This window comes from Cnephaeus nilssonii (assembly GCF_951640355.1).
Source record: "Cnephaeus nilssonii genome assembly, chromosome: 2".
In the NCBI taxonomy this organism is placed as follows: domain Eukaryota; kingdom Metazoa; phylum Chordata; class Mammalia; order Chiroptera; family Vespertilionidae; genus Cnephaeus; species Cnephaeus nilssonii.
The window spans coordinates 71,972,044-71,997,943 of NC_137073.1; the positions used below are offsets into that span (position 1 = coordinate 71,972,044).

Genomic DNA, 25,900 nt, shown 5'->3' on the forward strand with positions numbered 1-25,900 from the left:
TAAGCAAGTTGCTTTCTCTGAAGGTTTGTGAGAATGTGGTTACAAAGGGCAGTGTGATCAGAAGGCAGCTGAGAGTGATTCAAGCCATTCTTCCCGTTGCTCCGTCCTCTCCATTTAGCGTCTATAAGCACTCCCTTTTCTTTGTTCTGAACGATTTCCCTAGCTTGTTAAACCATCACTAATGTCTCCCATCCTTTTATTAATAGTTGTAAACTAGAAAGCATAGTAATCTCCTCTTTTAGATTCTTCACTGTACATCCCCTTAAAATGCTTACTCTCCCCCTGGCTCATTTTATTCTCCCCTTTGGTTTAGTGTCATTTTTCCCCTTAATCACACTGGCATTGCTTTGGAGAAGCAGAACTATTACAGAGTCTGCCTTTCAGAGCGCGGTAACAGAGCTGAGGTCTTTCTCTGAGAGAAGTTAATTCGCTCCTCTCCCTGAAGACTAGATGGGCTTCAGCAGGAGCTGCTGGCAGCGCTGGAGTGAGCACCATGGCACCTCCAGACTCTGGGTTTTTAGGGGCGACGGGAAGTGAGCTCCAGCAAAGAGCCACTTTGTAATAATACCGCCAAAACCTGTCCCAGGGTAATTCACATTCAGAAAGCCTGTGGATAGTCATTATATAATGATGAATACATTTGAGTCAAAAACAGAATTCTTTCAGTATTTAGAACACATTCTAAGCTTGAACCACGAAGTTTTTGCCTATTTACCTGTACCTTCTCGCTGTGATGTGGCATAATCATTGGCAGAATGATAGGTCTCCTGGACAACTCGGTTCTGATGGGCTTGGGCTGGACAGCGTCAGTTAATGGTACTAGTAAATGTCAGGTCAGCAGTGGCCTTTACTGACTTGTCTTCTCTCCCGTCCCGCTCACCCACTTCCTGGACAAATAGGACTGCAGGCACAGCTCACAACAAGCTGTGGTACGCCTCTCTGGCCCTGGTGACCCTCATCATGTACTCCATCGCCGCTGGAGGCTTGATTTTGATGGCAGTGTTTTATACACAGAAAGATGGTTGCATGGAAAACAAAATTCTCCTGGGAGTGAACGGAGGCCTGTGTGTGCTGATTTCACTGGTCGCCATCTCGCCCTGTGTCCAAAATCGTAAGCACAATTTTTTCCATTCTTCCTCATTTATAGTATAAGTGTCTTTTAGCAAACCCAATAATAACAATAATTTAAAAAACATCATTCCTTAACTTACCGTGCATGGATCAGCAATAGGAAAGGTGGGACTCCAGTCCCCTCTTCATGCCCCACACTTGGCTGAATGTGACCGTCAGGCATGGCTCATGCCAAGAAAGATCTAAACATAATGAATCCAATAAAATAGGAGAGAGATTTTACCATTGTTAAATAATGTACCACAAGGAGCTTTTAAATGGAAATGCCCTTATTGTATATTGAGCTCTTCACTATGTTCTCTGTGTAAAAGTTGAATGAGAAGGCTCCGGAAGGAGCTGTTTGTGGGCCCATCTTTCTCTAAGGCCAGGCACCAGGGACAGTGCGGTTAGGAAGCAGGAAATCCGATCTCCGCTTAGCTAGCAGCTGGCCCCATGAGCTGTCTTCATCAGACTCAAGTCCTTTCTCAGCAAAGCCAACAGAAACCTGTGAGCCTGACCTTGCTCATGGTTGTTTCAAAGCCAAAAGGAAGAGACATGGAATTTGAAAGTACTTTAGAAAGTATAGGCATCAATTGTCTTTTGTAAATGACTTCTGATATCTTTTTTTAAAAATATATATTTTTTATTGATTTTCAGAGAGGAAGGGAGAGGAAGAGAGAGATAGAAACATCAGTGATGAGAGAGAACCATTGATCGGCCACCTCTTGCACACCCCCCACCGGGGATCGAGCCCTCAACCCAGGCATGTGCTCTTGACAGAATCAAACCCGGGACCCTTCAGTCCGCAGGCCGATGCTCTATCCACTGAGCCAAACCAGTTAGGGCGACTTCTGATATCTTAAGCCAGTGTGCTGTCTTTGGTTATAGATAGAATTGTCCTTGGTTTCAAGTTTCCTGTAGGTGTCTTACTCTACAGGTGATAAACAAAAAAATCACATGACATTTAGGTTTCTAGACAGGAAAAGGAAAAAATGGCCAATAAATTTATAGCCCCTTGAATCCTTTCTAAAATGGTGAGTTAAAAGGAGCTGGTGTTTAATAATATAAAAGCTTTTCTGTACTAAAAATTTCAAGTCCATTATTGAAATTGAGAGTATTATTCTTTCAAATCACTTTAATTGGTCAGTTAAGAATTTCCCAAAACTTTATTAGTATTCAGATTAAAATATCCTTTGGGTAAAATCCCACCTTTTGAAATAGTTATAATATTTTGAATATTTAGTTTGATGCCATTAATTGTTAAGGTAAATCTTATTCCTGTGCCAAAAGAGCAGCATCATTAAAGGGTCTGTTTCTATACCTTTATTGGCCATTGTAATTTCATAAATATAATTCTGGAAACAAATTTAACCAGAGAGAAGAATGGGTAAAACTAAATGTTTTCATGCCAGCAGGTGGTTGAAAATTTCACCAAAAAAAATATAAATCACTTGTACCACATCCTGGTTACTCTCAACGATATGAACACTAAGTTTAATTTAAATGCTGTAACATTAAAGCCCTCCTCCCAGTGAATGCTGAGCCCCATAACCTTCCTCTTTAGCCTGGACCAGCTCTGGTATGCCAAAGGTATTTTTTTATCCATTGATGAATAAGAGCTTTTTTCTACTGTCATGGACTGTAAGTGTCTGCTGTCCTGTAGAATCAGGACTCCATGGCCTATGAAACCTATCAGTTACTTGTCTAAGCCTTGTGAGCTCAGAAATAATGATGGTAAGTGTTCTTCTGAGATCTTGTGATATAAGAACTAATGTTGCCCTAGCTTGGTTGCTCAGTGGTTAAAGCATTAGCCTGCGGACTGAAGGGTCCCAGCCTCGATCCCCTGCCCCAGTCAGGGCATGTGTGGGAGGCAACCAATCGATGTGTCTCACTCACATCAATATTTCTCTCTCTGCATTTCTTCCCCTCTCTTCCACTCTCTAAAAAATAAAATAAATAAAAAATAAAATAAAAAAATCAATGGAAAGAATATCCTTGGGTGAGGATTAACAACAAAAAAATTTTTTTTTAAAAAAAGGAACTTAATGTTATGAACCTCAGGGATACCAGGCAGTATTAAATACAGCTGTAGTTATAAAAATAAAGTGTTGGTAGAGAACTTGGCAGAGCTTGGCATCTCGAAAATAGCAGCTAGGCACAGTGTCTAACTCCTAAAATCTTTTTAGTGTTACCTGACAAACACATTATGTACCTCTTCTTTCCTTTAAAATCTTTTTAGTGTTACCCCCAAAATCTTTTTAGTGTTACCTGACAAACACATTATGTACCTCTTCTTTCCTTTAAAGGCAGAGCCCAAGGCTGAGGAATCATTTTCACTTGGAGGGTGGAGAGACCCCTTTTTTTTTTTTTAAGCAGGTGCTCTATTACTGTTGAAATTTAAAACACTGCCTAAAAATCTGTCTCTTGTCATTTTCCAGGGCAGCCACACTCCGGGTTACTGCAGTCGGGTCTCATAAGCTGCTATGTCACGTATCTCACTTTCTCAGCTCTGTCCAGCAAACCTGAAGAAGTGGGTAAGTTGGCCTTGTTAGGGAGCATGTGTTTGTGGTACGAATATTTTCATTTGTGGAGGAAGCAGTGTGTCTCTGTGAGCTATTGTTTAAATATCAGGGATGCAGTAAATCAAGAGGAGCCTGTGTTCCTTCAGGAGTGGTGTTGAAAGCCGAGTTGCAGATGCTGGGAGTTGAACCCGGGGTCTCATATATGCCAGGCATGAGCTCTTCCACTGAGCTACATCCCCTCGCTCGAAATAAATCAAAATAGAGACATGATTAAGACTTTTTCAATAAACAAAGACCTTAAGGTGGGTTATGAAGATGAAAATTTCTTCTTTCTAGTCTACCTGCTGTGTAGGAGAGACATGTACAAAGGTGGACTGTTGAGTTTGCTTTTAGGCCTAATCTGCATTTCTCTGCTCTGTTTTCAAGGGATGTTTTTATTTTTCTTTGTTTATTTTGTTGTTGTTTTTTTAGTTGGGTATTAATTTACTTTTCTTCAGGTAGTCATTTCTCTAACTGAAACAAATAGTGGAAAAAACATGGAAGTGGGAAGCAAGAAACAGGAAGAGATTTGAGCCCAGCTGCACCGTTTGCTGGTTGTGTGATCTTGAATTGCTCATCTTGAATAACACTTATTTATAGAGACAACAGGGCATGCATGAGCTTTAGAGTTGGACTGCCTGGTAGCCTGGTGCTGCAACTTAAATAACTTGTACAAAGTTACTTACCATTCTCTGCCTAGACACCTTGCCTTTATAATAAGAATTTTAATTTAACAAGACACTTAAATAAGATTACTATTTTAAAAGGTGATTTTTAAGAATTCAGTTTTTCAAACATAGTAGATACTATATAAGGATAAGCTATTATCGTAGTTGCAATGATTATTTGAGAACTATAAAAGTATTATATTATATTATATTATATTATATTATATTATATTATATTATACTATACTAGAGGCCCGGTGCACAAAATTTGTGCACTCGGGACGGGGTGTGGGGGTGTGGATTCCCTCAGCTCAGATTGCAAGAGGGTACAGGCCAGGCTGAGGGACCCCACTGGTGCACAATCAGGGCCAGGGAGGGACGCGGGAGGTTGGCCAGCTGGAGAGGGACCGCAGGAGCACTCCAGGGCGTGTCCGGCCCATCTCACTCAGTCCCAATTGGCTGGACCCCAGCAGCAAGCTCACCTACCAGTCGGAGCGGAGCGTCTGCCCCCTGGTGGTCAGTGCACATCATAGTGACTGGTCAACCAGTCGACTGTCTGCCCCCTGGTGGTCATTGCACGTCGTAGTGAGTAGTTGAGTGGCCTTAGCATATCATTAGCATATTATGCTTTGATTGGTTTAATGGCCGACCGGATGACTGGACACTTAGCATATTAGGCTTTTATTATATAGGATTATATTATACTAGAGGCCCAGTGTATGAAAATTCATGCACTGGAGTGGGGGTCCCTCAGCCCGGCCTGCCCCCTCTCACAGTCCGGGAGCCCTCAGGAAGCGACCCAGCGATGACACCTCTGCTGCTGCCACTGCTGGCAGCTCAAGCCTTGGCCGGCCCTGGTTACCTGATCCTCGGGCAGCTGGGCAGCCGCCATTTGAGGCTTGCCTGCGCCTCGGGTCAGCCCTGGGCGGCTAGGGGGCTAAGGGTACTGGGAGACTCCAGACCCCAGCGTGGAGTGGCTGGGCCCGCCTGGGGCTGGGCCCGGCCTTGCCACACGCCTGCCATCCCGGCGGGGCTGAGGGGACTGGGTGACACTATTTTGTGGCTGTGGGTGCCGCCATCTTTGAGGGCATGGCAGTCAATTAGCATATCCCCTCCTTATTGGCTGTGGGTGCCGCCATCTTTGGGGGTGGGACAGTCAATTAGCATATTCTCTCCTTATTGGCTGTGGGCACTGCCATCTTTGTGATGGCATGAGGGTCAATTAGCATATTCCCTTTTTATTAGATAGGATTGTATTGTGTCACATCACTTCACATCACATCACATCACATCACATCACATCACATCGCATTGCATCACCGTTGGCAGCAGCTGGCCAGGTACTCCCTCCCTTCCCCCGGCCAGCCCCGCCCCCTGGTCTAACTCCAGGAAGAACTCCCAGTCGAGGGGGCAATTTGCATACTACACTTTTATTATATAGGATTATATTATAAAGTGTTATTGTATAAGCTCCTGAGCCTTGCTAGTGAAAAACAACATTGAAGGTCTTTTTTAAAATTTTATTTAGGAAACAAAGGCAAAGATAATTTGAAGGGTTTAGCATATGCACGTACTATGTATATGTCTTGTTTTTATAGCTTTATAGTGCGAAGTGATATAATTGTAGGCCTTATATAAAGTATAGTCTACCCTGGATATAATTTTTTTAACTAAGTTCTATTTTGACTAAATTTATTTAAACCTAGTCTCTTCAGGACTTTATACCTATATATTAATCTCTGGTTTTAACTTATTGGGGTTTTAGTTAACATAGTTTTCTTTTTAATGGCAGGTATCACTTAAAAACAACAAAAAAGAACTTTTATTTTTAATTTTAGGTGGTACTACTTAAATAGCAAAGTTCATATTTGGTCAGTTTTTAAGAAAACATTTTTCATTGGCCTAAGAATAAAGATTCCTTTAACCACAGCATACACAGTTATGTTTACTGTTTCAAGTGTGAGTACTAGTAATAATTTCAGTCCAACTTCAAACACTTAGAATGTACATGTTTGTAAAATGGTTTCTGTTCCTTATTGAGACAGAGTTGGCAATCACCTAGATTGGGTGTTCAAAATTGAAGACTGTGTTAGACAAAAAGTAAACTACCACTGATGGTAATACTACAGAAACCTTTGTTATGTAGCCTCTCAAAATATTTTAAAAGTCCAGACAACCTCAGTAGGTTCCCAGGTTACAGCCTGAAAGAGGTCATAGCCATCCTGTTACTGGCAGTAAAATGACTTGTCAGCTGGGGAGGTTGTGGGCAGATAGCTGTTATCTGATACTAGGTTGGTAGTTGAGTGCCCTCATCACACCTCCAGAGAGAGTGATCAGTTATCTGTACATTATCTCTTCAGCGGCTGCCAAATAAACTGAAAAACGAATCTAAGTTGCCCTGGTGGGTGTTGTTCAGTGGTTAGAATGTCAGCCCACGCACCAAAGGGTTGGGGGTTTGATTCCAGTCAAGGACACATACCTGGGTTGCAGGTTTGACCCATGGCCTGTGCGGGAGACAACTAATCGATGCGTCTCTCTCACATTGATGTTTCTTTCTTTCTCTCTATTACCCCCTTTCTCCATTCCACTCTGTCTGAAAATCAATGGGAAAAAAAAAAAGATCTTTGAGTGAGGATTAACAGCAACAACAACAAGAGTCTAAGTGTACTTTGTAATATTTGAATAGTGCTGGAATTGGCAGGTCCTATTTGCAGGGTGTGAGGTGGGAGACGGGTGCTTTGAAATAGCCACAGTCTAGTCTGAGTCGAGTTGTACTCTAGAGTAGAAGTTCCCAGGGATAAGCCTTTACTCTTTAAGCTACCTGAATTTTCCCCCAAATGAGTGAGTCTGAGTTACAACAGGTTTTTCTGATTTAACTGTGGTTACTTTGTTTTTCCTTTGCAAGTTCTGGATGCACATGGGAAGAACATCACGATCTGTGTGCCTGGCTTTGGTCAGGACCTGTACAGAGACGAGAACTTGGTTACTGGACTGGGTACCACTCTCTTGTTTGCGTGCATCTTATATTCATGGTAAGTTGTAGGATTACCTGAGCTCATCTTCACATACTTTTAATGTGCAGAGAAGAATTTAAATAAGTTTTAGCAGCTGCGAGGCAGCAAAACAAATACCTTCTGAGGAAGGAGGAGAATAGAAATAATAGGTGTTTGGACTTCATTTGTCTTATATTTATAGGGGCTAAATAAAATAAGTATGTGGTACGTTGCAACCCTTTAAAAGACCATTAGATATTACTTGCTAAAGCATTATTGGACGGCAAGTGAACACAAAGTGAGGTATGTGCCAGGATGTTTGGGGAACTTGCTAATCCAAGGGAAATACCATTTGTTCTTCTGTCGATGCAAAATACAAAGCACTGCATACACGGTCATTTTGTGCCCTGTCGAAGGACGACAGGAAGTACCCCCCTTTTCTTTTTATGCTAAAACCCACAATGCCGTTGAGGAGTCCAGAGCTCTCTAAAAGTAGGTGTGATACATAAGCAGGCTGCATTTCACATGCTTATGGTGGGGTTTATTACACCTTTAAAATGTTTAAAAGATTGCTAGAGAGAGAACAGTAAGGGATAGAAACGATTCATTTCTTATTCTGGATAGATATTTCATTGATAATTACGTTCCCCTTTGACAGTAACCTTTTCATGTTTAGGCTTTACTCCTGTGTTCTCTTGGATATGTTTCAGTATATAAACATTTCAACTTGTCCTGGGCACATTATAGTCTTCCTTTGGCTGAAATGAAATGATGCTGATGGTGATACCTTGTATAAATAAAACATCTTTCCGGGCAAGTTGGCATTTTCTCGTGTAGCTTCTAACACCCCCTAATGTTAGAAAGGGACCAAGGACTTGCTTGTGTTGCAGGTGGTTGTGACGTTGATGCTCACTCTGCCTTTGACATGGTGACAGAGTCTCCTCGTTGCACCAGGCGGGACCATGGTGTTAGTCCACACAGACCCAGGGAAAAGCCCCAAGACTGAAACTCAGCCTCTGTAAACAGAGGGCAGAGAAAGAGGCTAGCCACTCCAGTCTAGTAATTAACAGAGTTTTTTGAGGAAAACTTACGTACGAGGCATGCCGTGGGTGGTTGTAGGACCAGATAGATCCCTGTGTCTCCTGGCAGGTGCCAGAGAATTATGTAGGGTAAAGGGGGATGGTGCTACAACACTGCCAGGCACGGAAATTACTTTACATGCTTGACCAGGTCAGACAACAACCTGTTCCAGGACCAGCACATAGCAGGAGTCAGGGGAGGCTGCTGAGTTCCGAAGATGAACATTAATTATTATCAGACATTCTCTAAGGGGGGTTTGCAGAATGCAACCTCTGTTCTGGGCCAGGTCTAGCTTGTGGAACAGTGGCTGTGACGGAACAGCCTCTCCTCCACACCTGGTGACCAGTTTCTGGCCTTTTGTTTTTAATGATGATGCCATGATTGTTCACACACACGCCACTTTAGGGGGCTCTCATGATGACTCCATCCTCAGTTCCTGGTTCTCTGCTCCAAGTCCTGCTGCTGACACACTCGCTGTGTGTATGTTTTGCTCTTTTGTGGTCTCGGCTTGGAGGAAGGGCTGGGCCCAGACTCACTCCCTGGCTTTCTGACTGAGGCCACCCTTCTCCAGACCCCCTTCTGCTGCCTCCAGGCATCACTGTGATGAGGAAGTGTCACAGCTTGGACCCCGTGCAGGAGCGCCCCAATGGCTCATTCTATAGGCCGGTCCCCCAACACCCTCCTCGGCCTGGCTCCTTGTGACAGGCCCTGGCTTCCCTAAACTATTCCTTAATTCCCTCCTTGGCCTCTGGATTTTGAGAGAATTCTCCTGTTGGTGTCAGGTTCAAGCTGTCAGACTGGATAGGATTCAGGAGTCAATCAAGTTCAATCCCCTCACTGTACCTAAAATGGGTATGGAGCCTATTCCTATAGCTCTGCACCCCCAATTTCAGGACACCTCTCCTTGAGTCTCTTTTGCTGGGCTATTTGGAGAGACGGGTCAAAATTTTTCCCCTTGTGTTGGCTTGGAGTAAGGTCCATTCTTCACTCTGGTAGAAAGATAAGCTAGGCACATAATTATATAATTATATTATTAGGAGGCACTTGTGTTGTGAAACATTACCCAGCTACTTCAAATTCCTAGACAACTTACACAAGAAAGAATTATATTTTCTCTTGAGCATAATAAAAACTGAATATAAAATTATAAAAGCTAAGAAAGAATCTTTATTAAATTTCCAACTGGCTAGTTCAAAATGGGACATTTACAGCCATGTTGCATACAGTGGGAACACAGGTACAAGGTTGGTAAGTTGGCATGAGAGAGACTGGCTTAAAAAGAGGAAAATTGGTAAATCAAGGAGGGCTATCTATTCTTGTGTGTTCTGGGCCTGATACTCTGATTTAAGAGAAAGGGAGGGTGTGTATCTTATTTTGGGAATCCTCCACTTTCCAGCCAGCCAGCTAGAAATTCTCATGTTCTGCACTGGGACCTGCTGAGGCCTGCCCCACGCTCCCCTGGGACTCTGGTCTCCTTTGGGAGCTGTGCGTCACCATTTACACAGCAGCGGGGACGTAACTGAATTCACCACACAAAGGCTGGGGTGGCCATGGGACCTCTCAAAGGCCTGCCCTGCACGTTTGTGAGGGAATCAGAATCTGTGGTCTCCCATGGGAAAGTCTGCGCGTGGTTTTGGAGGTTTTCTGTAATCTGGGGGCATTTGGCCGGTGCCAGAAGCACCTGTGTTTGAATCAGTCACTGTGGGCAGGGCAGTGGTTCCTGGGCAGAGGTACAGAGAGGCATCTTATCTTTTTGGTTGTCACGATGACTGTACGCCACTGCTGGCTTTTTGTGACGGGGACCAGGCACAGCGGCCATGCTGCCGTGTAGTGGACATTCTCTGAATGGGAAAGCATTGCCCCAACCAAATACTGTTAGTCTCCGCGCCCCCCACAGGAAGGCCTGGTTAACACCACTCACATTTTAGGTCCTAGGAGAGGAGATTAGGGATAATCCGGGAATTATTTTACAACAGTTTGTCTCGCGCTGACCAAACAGATGGGTCAATAACCAGAATACAGACAGTAAGAATGTTCTGTGTTTTTTAAGAGCTTGTAAAAAACAATATTTTCTTAATAATCCCAAGAAGAGTGTTTTGTGGGGAAAGGACACGACTGAATAAAGACCTTATTTTACAGTAACATCTGCTTGTAGAAGTCACACATCACAATGAACTGAATATAGGTACTTCAAGGAGGATAAAAACTTCCCCTTTCAGTGCTGATGGTGGAAGTGAAGCCGAAAAAGTGCCAGAATCAAAGCTTTGTTTTTCTGAAACCATCTATTGCAAAGAATTTATAAAATGAATATATATTCTACTCTCCTTAAAGTATATCATCTTTTAGATGAAAATTCCAGATACTGACCTCTTCCTAAAATTGAAAAGTTATATTTATCCCCATGGAAACTGTATGCTATCTTACATCAATTCCTAGGCACAAGATATAGCACACTTAAATGCAGGAGCAAGGTGTGTGTTTCTTGGGTGCACAGCCAGTGGAATGTTTCTGTCATTCCTCTACCCAGGCTCAGAGTCAGGAAGCGGGAGTGGAGTGGGCCTCAATTAGCATCCATCTGTTCAAAGCAGAAATGAAAGTGATGCTATTGGTCTTCAGTGGACCACAAAAGAAGCAATGGCTTGGATCCCAGAGGACCTCTTTATGACTGAGGCTTTTTATTGTTTACTAGAAGCCCAGTGCATGAATTCGCGCACATTGAAAGGAAATTAATTAAAAGAAATATTTTAGAGGCCAGGGAGGGACTACAGGAGGTTGGCTCCCGGGCATGTCCGGCCCATCTCACGCAGTCCCCATCGGGGCTGATCAGGGCCGGCTGGCTGGGGAGGGACTGTGGGAGGGCTCCAGGGTGTGTCTGGCCCGTTTCGCCCAGTCCCAATCTGCCAGACCCCAGCAGCAAGCTAACCTACTGGTCAGAGCATCTGCCCCCTGGTGGTCAGTGCACATCATAGCGACTGGTCAAGTGGTTGACCAATTGGTCGGACACCTAGCCAATTAGGCTTTTATATATAGATTTGCATCTCATTGATCTCTTCTCTCCTTGGGAAAGAGGATGAGAATGAGCAGAGAAGGCAGTGTTTCCTCGTGAGGTTTATTTGGTTGAAAAGAACCTGCTAATTTCTGCCTCTCTACTAGGCAACACTCCCCAATCTGTCACCCTCCCACACACTGGATACCACTCCACCTGCCTCCGGTTACCACTGAAGCTGCATTGAGGGCAGGGATTTCACTGAGTCCCCAGTGCTTAGAATAGGGCCTGACACATGGCAGGCCTTCAGTAAATATTTGCTAAGCAAATTTATACAGTTAGATGGAACCCTAAGTATAATTTGCTTAAAATGCTCCCCCCTTTTTCCATAGGGAAAATAAATACTTTTCTTTACTTATGTAAGTCAGAATTTACAACATTTTACCTCTCAAGGTATGGGGAAAGTGGCAAGAAGATTTTTTTTAAAAAATCACACCCACAGCTAGTTAGTCTATATTGAATTTCTAAACAGAAAACCTTGTTCTGCCGTAGGCTGATTGCCACAGAAAGTAACTGTGACCTTCGTTTTTCATGCCCTGGATTTTTATTGCCATCTCTGTGTTCCTCCATTGCTTTTGATCCCTTCTAAGTGAGAATGGTCAAAGGGAGGGGAATGATAAAAGCGAAATCAGGAAATTATTTTGGCAGTTAAGGGAAGAGAGGCAAAAACCAAGATAATGGTACCAAAAGACATCTTATTTCTTTACAAACTTCTCTTTGCACAAAGTGATCTAATGCAATTCACGTAAACAACATTAGCTATAGAATCGGCCAGCCAGTTTTGGAATACAGTGGATATTTAAACAGACTACGTTTATCTAAGCAGGGAGGACAGTGGGTGTAGTGAGTCTCTCACTGGCCATTGGCCAGGCGGCCCTGCCCTTCCTCTGATGGGACAGAGCACGTCCATGTGCTCTGCTGACCTGTCTGTTTGTTTCCTAGTTTGACATCGACAACGAGATCGAGTTCTGATGCTCTGCAGGGGCGCTACGCAGCGCCCGAACTGGAAGTAAGTTCCTTTCCTTTTCCTGTCCTGCTTTTCTCCGAAGACCCACTTCCCAGGAAGGCTTTTCATGTTTATTTGTCTCTTTATTGGTCTGCATTCCATGATCCCAAGAATACAATTTTTGTTCATAAAGAAATATCCTACATACACTATGGGATTAAAATCCTTGATTTTCCTCCAATAAGACTGGCCTCTTGTGTGGCATCCCGCTGCCCACCTCCCAGCAGAGGCCTGGGTGGCTTTGTCAAGCTGTTCTTTGTTCTTCTGTCATAATGGAATGTGTGTGGCTTTCTACAATTTCTAGTCCATTCCTCTGTTTGATACCTGCCTGTGCCCTCCATACATAGCACAACTGTGAGGCTCTGTGATCGCTGTTCCAAAGGAGGAGAGAAGGATGGAGAAGGGGAGGAGCCGGCATCTGCTGTCTGCCACACGGCTGAGCATTGCCTGTACATTAGCTTATTTAAGGGTGTCAGTTCCATCAGGTGGGCATTTCACTGGGTAAAGAATTGTGAGCAATAGGTGTCCAAAGAATCATACTGGTCGGCAGATGCCAGTGGTCAGCAGAGTGCATTTTATTACAATGGAACATCCAGGGTTTAAAAAGGTCTAACCTGATGGAGGCAGCCAGGAAAAAAACTCAGCCCTGACCCCAAGAATGGAAAGAACGGGAAGTCCAGTGACAGCTAAGACTTGTGGCACTTGCTATGTTCCAGGCACTGTTCTAGGCGCTACATGTGTCATTTCATTTCATCCTCATAAAAACCCAATGAGGGTTTTCTCTCCATTTTGCAAAGTCATTTAAACGTTTGATTTGCCAGCATATAACCATGAGCCTGTGTTCCTGACCCCTGATACCCAAGAGCTCAGATGCTGCTCCTGGCCTGGCTGGGCTGGGAACCCTGCCTGGCATCCCGCCCTGGCTGCATCCTAATGGCTTTCCCTGGATTTAAGAGCCCTGGCTTATCTGATGGGCGCTTCCTTCTGCAGCTGCGTCTCTGGGGATGGTCTCTCCGGCACCTGACCTGGAGAGAGGGAACCATTGTGGAGGCTTGTCAGTCTGCCAGCATCGTTCCCCAGCTCTTTCAGCCACTTAAAAAGGAGACTGAATAAGAGAATGAATGAGGAGACTGAATGAGAGAATGGTCTCTGGAAGGCAGGCATTTGTTCTCACCACCGACTGGGTGACCACCTGCTGGGGTGGTACCTTATGGTTTCAGTATCCCGATTGTGCACAGAGTTAATGTGCAAAGAACAGCGAGTCTCTAAGTACGATGTGAGAGAGGATGTTTTTCTTTTTCCGAGGAAAAAGCCCAGTGTTTCCTTCGGAAGTGGAGAGCATGCAGCATGGGAGTGGGTTTGCTCTCCCTGCATCACGTTTCACAGGGGACTCCTTTGAAAGAGAGTTAGTTTCTTGTGGTAACTTAAGCTTCTGAAGAACTGAGATCCCAGCACACCGTGTATTGGGCCCCTGAATGAATTAGTGAATCTTTGACTGAGTCACTTGATGCAAGATTCTGTCAAGGCCAGCCCCTCTATTACAAGTTCCCTTGATGTAGGAGGGAAACAGGGACGTGGCCTTGAGGTGGATAAATGGGGTGAAGGCCTAGGCTCCCATGTCCTTGTCCTTGGCTCTCTGTTCTTTGTGGTAAAAATATTATCAGCCAGAGTGTCCAGGACTCAACGCTTCCCAGACCTCCTTGGTACTTGTGTTTCTTATTTGTTGACTAGCATACTTCTGAAATCATGTAGTTATTTTTCATAACCTGATATTTTTAAAATTAAGTTTATTATGTTGAGTAAGTTAGAAACGTGGTACAGAATTTGAAAGATACCAAAGGCTCTTCCAAGGGAAGTATCCCACCCATCCCTGTCCCCGGCACCCCTGTGCCATCTGAGCAGCCTGGTTTTTACAGAAAGTGTAGGAAGGCCTCCCGCTCCCAGATCCCTCAGCGTTACCATCGCTGATTCTCTTGGCTCCACCACCTCCTGGATATCACATGCTTCTGGTTGCCTCTTGTGAGTCATGGGCCTTGGAGTCCCCATCCCGCACTCATGTCCCAGCTCCTATCCCTAAGCTAGTTGCCTGACCTCAGTTTCCTCAACTGTAAGTGGGATAATAATCCCAGCCTCAGGTTGGGGAGTGTTTAATGAAGTAGCGAGTAGAGCAAAGCACCAGGAGTGAGCTCCATGAGAGCGGGGACCTTGTCTCGTTCACTTTATGTCTCAGGTTGAGTTTTTCAGAAGCAGCTGCCCAGGCAGTTTGATGAGCAGAGTATTTATTAGTGAAAGGAAAGTGAGAAAAGAAAGGGAAGAGGCAGAGGGGACAGAGGTCGATGTTGAAGGGCGCTGCAGGCCGGACAAATCTTTGCTGACCCCCAACGCGTGCTCCAGGGAAGCTATGGCCCATCCGGCCTGTCCCCCAGGGCTCAGTGGCTGCTCCCTTTCACCCCTGCTGTGGGCATTCAGTCCTGTGGTTTGTCCAGGAAGGGCTTGCCCTCGGGCAGGGTGACTCTGCTGCTGGGCAAAGCCTGGGAGCTGCGGTCTAGAGACTGCCCACAGCAGGCGCAGTAACTGAGGGTGCTCCTTTGAAGGCAGCTCCCCTCAGCCCAGTGTATTTCCCACCACCAGCACCCAGAGCATCGGGAAGAGCAGGTGCTTAGTTAAAACCCCCCGAAGGGGTGAAGTGTGCAGTTCCGGGCCTGGGATAGAATTCAGACGGGGACGGCGTGGCACACAGTGGCCTTTAGTGCTTTACTGATGTGGGGAGCAGAGCGCGCGTCACCTGACTGTTGGTTTTGCTCTCTCAGGTAGCTCGGTGTTGCTTTTGCTTCGGTCCCTACGGAGAAGGTGAGTAGAGAACTTTCCCTCTATGCACCTGTGTGGCCCTGCAGACCTGTAGCTCTAGTCTGTAGGATTCACGTACAAATAACTGAATGGTAAGGGGAAACTTGTTTCCAAAGCCAGTTTCCCGTGTGCATACTTTTCGTATTCTCCCCAAAGGGTTGTGAGGTTTTCTTGGTTTGTTTTGCTATTCTGGCAGGCAAGAAATAAGTCTAATATTTTGGCTCAGATTTACGTTATACAGTGAGATTTAGAGAAGCAGAAAGTACATTTTTTAAAGGAATGAAAATCTGGAAAATACCAAGAGGTCCTGACACCATGATTTGGACCATTTCTTTTCCTCAACTTAACTTTTCTTCTTGAATTGGAGGATCCCAGGGGCTTGAGAACTCCTGGTCTACTCTCTCTCACTTTCTTCTGAGCTTATAGTAAGTTTTGTGTTTTTAATGGCTTTCCCCCATGCTCTATTAAATAGGGAAACACAGTTTGTTAGTGCGTGGTCCCTACTAGTATATGCCAAGGTTGTGGGTTCAATCCCTAGTCAGGGCACATACAAGAATCAACCAGTGAGTGCATAAATAAGTAGAACAACAAATTGATGTTTCTCTCTCTCTCTTTCTCTCTCTCTCTCTCTCTCTCTCTCTCTCTCTCTCTCAAATCAATAAAAATAAATAAACTTGACTTGATACCTCAATAAGATTTAAAACAAATAAATAAAATGAGTGGGATGTTAGGTAACTCATCCTGTTCAGGAAGGTTCTGGGGTTGGGGGGGTTTGTGCTCTTGCCATAGATGAAAATTGCCTTAAGGTACAAGTGGCTTCTGGCCTCTTTCCTCGGAACAGCCCCTGGGTTGAAACGCTTGTGTCTTGGCGAAAGCGGTCAGTGTGCGTGTGCTCACTCATTGAGCTGTGCTGGCGTTGTGGTTCACAGACACGGAAGACCCGCAGAATATGAAAGAGGGGCCGGGCGTCATTTATGACGAGAAGAGAAGCACCGTCTACAGCTATTCCTATTTCCACGGAGTCTTCTTCTTGGCTTCCCTCTATGTGATGATGACCGTCACCAACTGGTTCAAGTGAGTGGCCCGCCTTGGTAGGGGTTTAGAAGGGGCAGTCCTTATAAAAGCAAGGTGAGTCCTGTTCCTTAGGGTGCTGGGGCACAGAGCACATCTCCAGAGTCGGCTAAGTGGTTTTCCAAGTCAAGCCGTGCTCACCTTTACAGAGACAGTTCAAGTTTAGTCTAGTGGCATACTTTTAACCCTGGGACTTGCCCAGGCTTACTCCAACTTCAAAAAAAAGAAAAAGAAAGAAAAGAAAAGGAAGATTAACTGCATATGGGTAGTCTTAAGAACATAGTAATGGTAATGGAGGAAGCACTAGAATTCTTAAGCAATCATCTGCTTTTTAAAAATTGTATTAAATTTATTGGGGTGACATTGGGTAATAAGATTATAGTTTTCAAGTGTACAGTTCTATAATACATCACCTGTATACATTATCTGCATTGTGTACTCATCCCTTTTCTACTTTGTATTTTGTCCTTTTTTTTCTTCACACTTTCATTACAAAAGTTGAAAACAGCTTTTAAAAAAACTATTATGGAAATATAAAAAGTAACAGTGACTCCCTCCCCCAACCACTGCTAACAATATGGTATATATTTGTTTTCTATGCATTTACAACTTTTTTAACATAAATATGATTACACATATTCCCCCCCCTTTGAGTTTTTTTTGTTTTGTTTGTTTTTTATTAACTTGGCAGTATATGATACACCTGACTTTCCCTGTCACAACATAGAGACACTTTCGAATCATACAGATTCTTTTTGCATTATTCTTTAATCCAAAGTTTATGTTGGATACGGATGTGATATAAATTAGGATATACATAGGCTAGACATTGAGGCTTAGTGTGCTTTCTTTTTTATTCATTCATTCCGCACACATTTGGGTGTCTCCTCTGTGCCACGCTGTTCTAGGTGGCAGGGCTTACATTCTCATGGGGGAGACCATGAATCAGTGTGTCAGATCGTGGTGAGTTTTGGGGTGAAAAATGAAATGAGGAAGAGGAATGAGGAGTGCCTTATGGGGTTTAGGGTGGCGGCTTCAAACAGAGTGATAGGGGATTCTTCCCAAACATCTTCCTGAGGGAGAAGATAGCGAGGGAGCTTCTGATGCTTCCCCGTGATCCTTTGAAAATTCCTGAGAATTTCTGGCTTGGGAAACTGAAGCAAAAAAATGGAGGGAGCTGTGATCAATTAGGCAGATAATAAGTGTTGAGGATGTGGGGAACTTGGAACCCTCCTACACTCCTGGGAGGATCGTAAAAAGGGTGCAGCTGCTTTGGAAAACAGTTTGGCAGTTCCTCAAAATGTTAAACATAAGAGTCACGACATGATCTGGCAATTCTACTCCCAAATATTATATCCACGTGAAGAAAAGGCACGTTTACGTCCACACAAAATCTTGTACACGGTGTGCACAGAGGCAGCATTGCTAATAACCAACCAGGGGAAACACCCCAAATGCCAATCAACTGATGATGGGTAAACAATGCCGTGTGCAGATAATGGAGTACCACTCAGCAATAAAAAGGCGGAAAGTACCGATAGGTGCTGCAGCAGGGATAAACCTCGAAAACATTGAGCTGAGTGAAAAAAGCCAGTCCTAAGAGGCCACATGATTCCATATGAAAATGAAAATGTCCCAGATAGGCAAATCCATAAAGACCAGAAGGAGATGAGTGAATGCTGGGGGCAGGAGGAGGGGAGGAAATGGGAGGGCAGCTAAAGGGTGCAGGGTTTCTTTTTGGGGCGATGAGAATGTTCTAACGTTGACTCTGCTGGTGGTCCCACACGTCTGTGCACATGGAAGTCATTGAGTTGTATGCTTTAAGTGGGTGTGAATTATATAAGGATTCAGTTGTTAGGAAAACCAGAAAGGCTGGAGGGGGCAAAAGCAGGGAGACACTTGGTAGAAGAGAATTCTCCCACGGGTCCTCCTCCTGCGCTGACCACGATGGCTCTCTCGTTCCCACAGCTATGAGAGTGCCTACATCGAGACCTTCTTCAGCGGGAGCTGGTCCATCTTCTGGGTCAAGATGGCCTCCTGCTGGGTGTGCGTGCTGCTGTACCTGTGGACGCTGGTGGCGCCCCTCTGCTGTCCTTCTCGGCAGTTCTATGTGTGAGGCCTGCCGCTGGAAGGGACGTCCTTTGAGCAAGTGTCCCAGGGGTCTGAGCACTGACGGGCACTTTTCGAAAAGCTGGCTTCCCCTGGCTTTCAGGGGGGGGAAAATCACCTGATGAGCTTTTTAATCCTGAAATTTGAAAAGAAACTACCAAGTTATCCCGAAAGAATTGAAAATTTCAACCAAGCTTGGTCCTGAGTGATGCTATGTTTTGTATGTGTCTAACCCCTAAAAACTGGGGTGGTAGTTAGGCTAGTAGTTTTCTTCTGCACGTTTTTACCAAAACAGTTTGGAATATGACATCTCACAGGGGTAGAAAGTTACCTTGTGTGGCCTCTCATTCTGATCCTTGGAACAGAAAACATGCCACAATCTTGAGCCTTCAGCCCCTGACAGAATGCAGACCCCTGTGCACCCCGGGGCCCGCGGGACCCTGCACACAGCCCCCTGGTATTTATCGGGCACAAGAGGCAGCACCTGCTTTTAACTCCACGTGTGCTGCTTCCTGCGGGGCCCCAGGCGTTTCCCTGGGAAGCTGTGATGCTGGGAATCACATCTGCCGTTTGTCCTTCTGCCGCCCTTCCTCGAGGTCTCCTCATCCTTTCCGGGCTCAGTATCTTCGTTATGTGACAAAGCACAATTTGCTATCACCACCTGTGTGACCCTCCCCCCGCCCCCCCCCCCCACACGTATTATCACTACCTGATCGGAGTCACTGCAATAATTACGACTCTTATTTGTGGAGTTATTCACATGATGATAGAACGATATTCATGTTGTTTTCTTTGTCTGAACGATGGAGAGCTATGGTCTTACTTATTCGTGCTGTTAACAGTAATAATACTTCGGAGCCTTACCTGGGAGGTTGCTTCCTGGCTGAAGCCTGCTGCGCCCCTTTCAGTGTTAAGGTCAGCCCCCCCCAGTTTCTCTTCCACCTTGAGGCCTTTGAAATGGTAAAGGCAGAGGGCTTTTGATCTCCAGGTGTGTAATGGGACCACGCCGTTAATGCCCACGGTGGGGTTTTGGGAGTAGATTTGCTGAGGTGGGGGTCACAGGCAGCACCTCCGACAGGGCTGACCAGATAAGCCGGTTAAACAAGTTGTAGAAGTGACCAAATCGACGTCGAAGGAAAGGTGGACAGATGGTGGGGCTTTTTAATGGAGCCATCACTAACATCCACAGAAATTTCTAAAAGACATACTTGTAAGCTAATACTCATGAGATATTGGACTTCGGGCAGCTGCCCAAGAAGATGTCCGTTTTCGGTGCTGATGTTCTCAGTCAGGAAAAGAGTTTACTTGGTGGAAAGTCTGTTAGAGACCCCAGTGGAGACACCTTGGGGTGCCCTGTTCGTGTCATGCAGGAGGGAAGACTCCTCCAACTCCCTGGCAGAGAAGGTCTGAGATGGAAAAGATGGTCCTGTGCCCGACTGTATGAGTTGGTCAGAATTGGGTCCCACGTAGGCTGGGCTCCAGGGTGCCAAAAAGCTGGCTTTGGAAATTAGCCAAATCCTTCATTCCTACCTTTTTGCCCTCCTCCGAGGAAAACAAATACAAAGGATTGATTCTTCTGGGAACTTGCCTTATTGACAGTGTCTGAGATTCAGTTTTAAAAGGCACTTGTGTGTGAGAAAGAGCCTTTTGTTAGGCCAGGAGCTCTTTGTGCTCAGCAGTTGAAAGATGATCTGGAGTCACAAAATGAAGAGCTGCCACGGGCAGCCCTCGTCCACCCCGTGGGAGTGGCATGCTGGGCGTGGGGACAGGTTGAGGGAGCGGGGCTGTGTGTGTAGCAGCAGCTTCCGGGTTGCTGCCGTGGTGGCCAGTGCAGTGACCAAGGGCTCGGAGGAAGGGAGATTGGCTTTAGGAAAGACCACAAGAGGAGGCGGATCAAGAGCTGGGGTTGTATCAGTAACTTGCTTTGTTATGTTTTCTTCCTGCTAGTTGGTCTGGTAGCCAGCTATGTGACTTTGGAACTGGTCCTTACAGCAGGTCAAGGTCAAGCTGACAAAGTCGAGTATTCCTCGGCTGGCCTTTGTTGGCCCCCGCCCCCTGCAGAAAGATGCTCAGGGAAACACAAAAGAAAGGCCATTGCCAATGGCAGGGCCCTGGGCGCTTCCTTCCTTAGCCCGCCCAGCCAGGCCACCGTTTCCAGATGCTTAAAACTTGGTTTGTGGCCTGTAGTTCCTTTCTGAAATTCGGTCTGACACAGGAGGCACAATTACAGTCATCTGCTTTTTTATTCTCAACGGAAAATTTAAGCAAATGTATCTGAATGGTCAAGAGAGATGTGGATGTCCTCTGAGGACTGTGGGCATATAAATTAAGTTGACTTTCATGATTATTAATTGTAATAAACAATACTCAGGTGATGAGTCAACATTCAAATATAGGTTTAAAGAAGCCTACGTTTTTGTGCTATCGTGATTTAAGAAACTGGAAAAATTGTGCCAATTGCTTTGAATTGCTATAATGATGGTTGGTGTTCACTTGATAAATTCTTTTTTAAATAATCGACTTTTGCTTCTTAACAACGTTTTTGTACATAATTTAACAAGTGCATCCCTAGAAGCTGCTGGTCAGATTCCTTTAGTAATGAAAGCCCAACAAGTTTTTAAAACTGTTTCCTCTGTGCTGTCATCCGATGTGGGAAAATTTCCCCCTTTCGTTTCCATGAGTAAAACGACTGAGCGGGGGGAGGGGCTCTTTTGGGAGTGTTGCCGTATACCTAGACATGCCACCTGACTGGAGGCCAGAGACTTTTCTATCAAAGCTTTCGGACACCCTACGTTGTCCTTAATGGGTCTTGCTTTTGTTGGTTTTGGTTTTGTTCTCACAGTTTCTTGGGACATGGCTTGAAGGAATTGGTTGCCGGAGATAGTTGGAGTTCCTTGTAGTAAATGAACTGTGTTCCTGTGGGCTGTGGGAGAGTGAGGTTACTGGGGACCTGGGGTTCTGGTGCCCATCGGGAATGGCCCGCAGGGGAGCTCCCACACCAAATTGTTTAGTTGTAGTTCCTCTGAAGTTCCTTCATTATGGGTGACCTCTATCTAGTGCTAATTCCATCCACCCGAATAGTCACCCTCTGCCTTTTTAATATGGCTTTTAAAAATTATGTGCTTGCCCTAGCTAGTTTGGCTCAGTAGATAGAACATTAGCTCACGGACTGAAGAGTCCTGGGTTTGATTCGGGTCAAGGGCACGTACCTCGGTTGCAGGCTTGCTACCTGGCCCTGGTCGGGGCATGTGTGAGAGGCAACCAACTGATGTATCTCTCACATTGATGTGTCTCTGTCTTTGTCTCTCCTCCTCCCCTCCACTCTCTCCAAAAATCAATGGAAAAATATCCTCAGTGAGGATTAACAAAAAAATTAAAATCATGTGCTTAATTTTGGTCAGAGGTTTACTACCATTGGTGCTTCATATTACCTATAAAAAGGGAATTCAGAGCCTGCATTTACGCTACCTGGGCCTTTTTCTCCCTTGACTGCCTTTCTAAATAGCCTCTCAGTTTGCTGTGCATTCGTGTCCTGCCCCTCTTGGAAAGGAAAGAGGGTTTATCCTGTAACTAGGAAGGCGTGTCCTTGGGCTAAGACCCTGTAAGAGAACATTGGGCCTTCTTTCTTCAACCAGGGAAAGTGCAGTAGCCACTTGGTTCCCTGTAGGACATCCTTCTTAATTTGCCAATAACACTAACTCCCTATGGCTTTGTTCTTAAGGCCATCATGTCTCCTGCCATCTCTAATACAGTTGTAAAAACTCAGACGTTTTATTTTTTACTTTTTAAGAATACATTTTTATTGGTTTCAGAGAGGAAGGGAGAGGGAGAGAGAGAGAGAGAGGGAGAGAAACACCAATGATGAGAATCATCTATCAGCTGCCTCCTGCATGTCCCCTACTGGGGATAGAGCCTGCAACCCGGGCATGTACCCTGACCAAACCATGACCTTCTGGTTCATAGGTCAGCGCTCAACCACTGAGCCACACCAGCTGGGCAAGACTCAGACATTTTAATACAGTGTTGCATTTCAGGCAGAGATGGGCTCTCCAATGTTAGATCTACCTAATTTGGTGGGAGAGCTATTTATTGACACAGATCTTCTGAACTAATGCTCAACATTCTCAAGATCTTTCTCTTTTTTCTTCCTCAGTAAACCATTTGCAGAGATGTTCATTTTACCAAAGAGGCATCTTTTGTTTTGTTTTAAAGTAAAATTCAGCAAAATCTTAATTGGGGAAGGGTAGATTAAGAATACATATGTCCAAATTCACTTCTCTAGGAGTTTAATGATATATATGTGAGTAAAATTATGGAAGAATTCTTGAAGGTAATCCTTTGGTGTGAAGGATCCTGGGAAATCCTCTCAGGTAAGGAAAGCTTGTAGCAGATGTGTAATATATGTCTTGAGAGCTATTTATAAGAAGTTTAAGAGGATTGTTTTGTTTTTGTTAAAGATGTAAGATTTTTTTTTTTTTTTACTTTACAAAGAAAACTCTACAAAAATTTTATAGTCATAACTTTGTTAATTTTTTAAACTTTTCTGAAACAATTAGCTGTAGCCAAATTACGTGTTATGTTTTACAGTATTAGAATTTTGGAAATGTAATATATGTGGCAAATCTACTCTGAAATTTATAATGGTCTCAGATATGATTAGAGTTTTGGTAACTTTTAAATATTTTCCCCCCTTTAGTCACAAAGACAACTATGAATTTATATTTGTTTTTTGAATGTTAATTTTTCTATGAAGCATCTGAAGTTGACTAGTCTTTTCCTATATAGAAAACTCAAAACTTGTTAACTCTGTACTTTAATAAAATTTAAAACTGAAAACCATGTTGTTGTTTTTTCTCCCTTCTGTTGGACACATTTATAATTAAAGTCTTGCAAGTTGTGTTTTCCAAGATGTTACCTTCAAATGTTAATCAACTCTCTCTCTTTTTTTTAGAGAGAGTGGAAGGGAGGAGGAGAGACACAGAGAGAGTAACATCGATATGAGAGAGACACATCAATTGGTTGCCTCCCACATGGGCCCCGACCAGGGCCGGGGATCAAGCCTGACTGGAATCGAGCCCAGGATCCTTCAATCTGAGGACGAGCTGACACTCTATCCACTGAGCCAAACCGGCTAGGGCAATCAACTCTCTCTTAAGCTTCTTAGAGTCTGTTATGTTCTCAAGAACAAAAGTACAAACATGGAAACCCAAGCTTTTTAGCTTCTCTCTGGCGGAAAGCCCCATGGACTGCTTTCTTCTTCATATGCTTATGCTAGTTACACACTGTCTTAAATATGAGAATTAGGGTAAGTCTTTAAAGAAGGTAATGTGTGTCCTCCAATGTGGTTCTTTTTTAATATTTGGGTATTCTGGGTCTTCTGCATTTCCCTTTAACATTTAGAATTAGAGCCCAGCCAGTGTGGCCCAGTGGTTGAGCATCGACCTGTGAGCCAAAAGGTCACGGTTCCATTCCTGGTTGGGGCATATACCCAGGAAGTAGGCTTGATCCCCAGTGTGGGGTGTGCAGGAGGTTCTTGCAGTGGTTCTCTCTCATCATTGATGTTTCTATCTCTCTCTCCCTCTCCCTTCTCTGAAATCAATAATACACATATATAGTATATATATTAAAGTTTAGAATTAGATTTAACTTGTCCATTCCCTTGATTGGAATGGCATTGAGTCAGATCAGTTTGGGAAGAGTTGCCATCGTAGATAGTAACAGTAAGTCTTCTGATTTATGATTACAGCTTTCATGTATATAGGTCTTTTAAATTTTCTTTAGTGGTATTGTATAACACTCCTGTTTTTATTAATCTTGATACTTCTAATCCTCATTTTTATGAGATTAGTTTCCTGAATTTTTTGTGTTTCACTAACAAAATTTACCATCTCAACTGTTTAAAGTGTGCAGTCAGTAGGGTTATGTACATCCACATTGTTGTGCAATCAATCTCCAGAACTGGTTCCATCTTTTGAAACAGACTGTATCCATGAAACAGCAATCCCTCCTTTTCCTCTCCCACTAGCTCCTGGAAACTACTGTCCTACTTTTGGTCTCTATGAATTTGTCATCTGCTCAATTTTTTCCCTGTGTTTCTTCCCTGATAGATGCTGACACTGTTGGCTTTGGATGTTTCATTCATCCCAGTTGTACTTGGGGATTCATCACTTTTTGTGGTAAATGTTGTCCATGGGTTTTGGGTCGTGTTCTTATGTGGGGATTCAAGAAGATCCATTCACTCTTGAGTTGAACTGCAATAACGCTTTCACACACACCTTTTCTCAGACACTGATTTTTAGGGTCATTGGTAACCTCCATGTTGCTGAATTCATTGTCCTCATCTTATTAGACCTATTGGACGCGACATGTTTAACTCAATTACAAACCTTTTTCAGATTTAACATTTTTACATTCACTCATCCCCACATTTGAAAGTGATTATTGTAGTTATTCTGTTTCTGTTCACATTGCACTTAAAATCATGGGATTTTTTAGTTCTCAAGTCTTTGCTCCCACAAAACCACACCCCAGGAATCACCCCAGGAACATCATCCATCCATGACTGACCTGACTTAGTTCTTAACTCCTCCTTTTGGGTCATACTAACTTATTCCATGTTGAAAGGCCTGATTTGCAGCTGACTAGTTTGCTCAGCCTGCTCCCCATTCAAAAATGGTTGGGAGCCCAGTGACTTCAGTTTAAACTATTATTTTAGTGCAAGCTGGTTGTGCTTCTGTTCACTTCTCTTAAAAACATTGTGTTGTCTGTGAATCTTCACCATGTTAACTAAAAACCATCCCCACCAATCTTTTCCAGATACAGCACCCCTCCACTTTGGACTATAGGGCAGAGTGTGATATACCCATATGCTTGCACAAGCTCTTTGCTTTATTGTCTAGCTCAGAAGATTAGGAGGCACACTTTTACGATTCTTAGAAAACTTTTTCCAGCCAGGAGTACATGAGAAGCATTTTCTGAGATCTTAACAAGGGGCCTTATCTTGACCCTGAGGTCATATTTATATATATATAATTTTTTATTTAATCCAATATACCCAAATTATTATTTTAACCTCTGAGGTCACATTTTACTTGTGGCATCTTAGAAATTCTAAGTAGCTAATAAAAGTGTTGTTGAAAGGTACTTCATTGAGTGTTTCAGATGTTAAATAAAATTAATTTAAAAAACTTCAGGGCCGAGACCGGTTTGGCTCAGTGGATAGAGCATCGGCCTGCAGACTGAAAGGTCCCAGGTTCGATTCCGGTCAAGGGCATGTACCTTGGTTGCGGGCACATCCCCAGGAGGGGGTGTGCAGGAGGCAGCTAATCGATGTTTCTCTCTCATCCTCTCTGTAAAAAAATCAATAAAATATATTAAAAAAGCAAAAAAACTTCAGGGTGTTCCAATAT

The 25,900-nt window shown here is 44.0% G+C and overlaps 1 protein-coding gene across 1 annotated transcript in view; it reads left to right on the top strand.

Annotated features, from left to right (window-relative positions):
* SERINC5 (serine incorporator 5) overlaps positions 1-23,330 on the top strand; it is a 98,922-nt gene extending 75,592 nt beyond the window's left edge. The window contains exons 6-12 of the mRNA XM_079793123.1: positions 900-1,111; positions 3,549-3,644; positions 7,245-7,371; positions 12,401-12,467; positions 15,275-15,314; positions 16,241-16,385; positions 18,351-23,330. Of these exons, the coding sequence (XP_079649249.1) occupies positions 900-1,111; positions 3,549-3,644; positions 7,245-7,371; positions 12,401-12,467; positions 15,275-15,314; positions 16,241-16,385; positions 18,351-18,498 (835 nt within the window). The 3' untranslated portion in view covers positions 18,499-23,330. The remainder of the gene's footprint in view (positions 1-899; positions 1,112-3,548; positions 3,645-7,244; positions 7,372-12,400; positions 12,468-15,274; positions 15,315-16,240; positions 16,386-18,350) is intronic.
* The last annotated feature ends 2,570 nt before the right edge of the window (positions 23,331-25,900 follow it).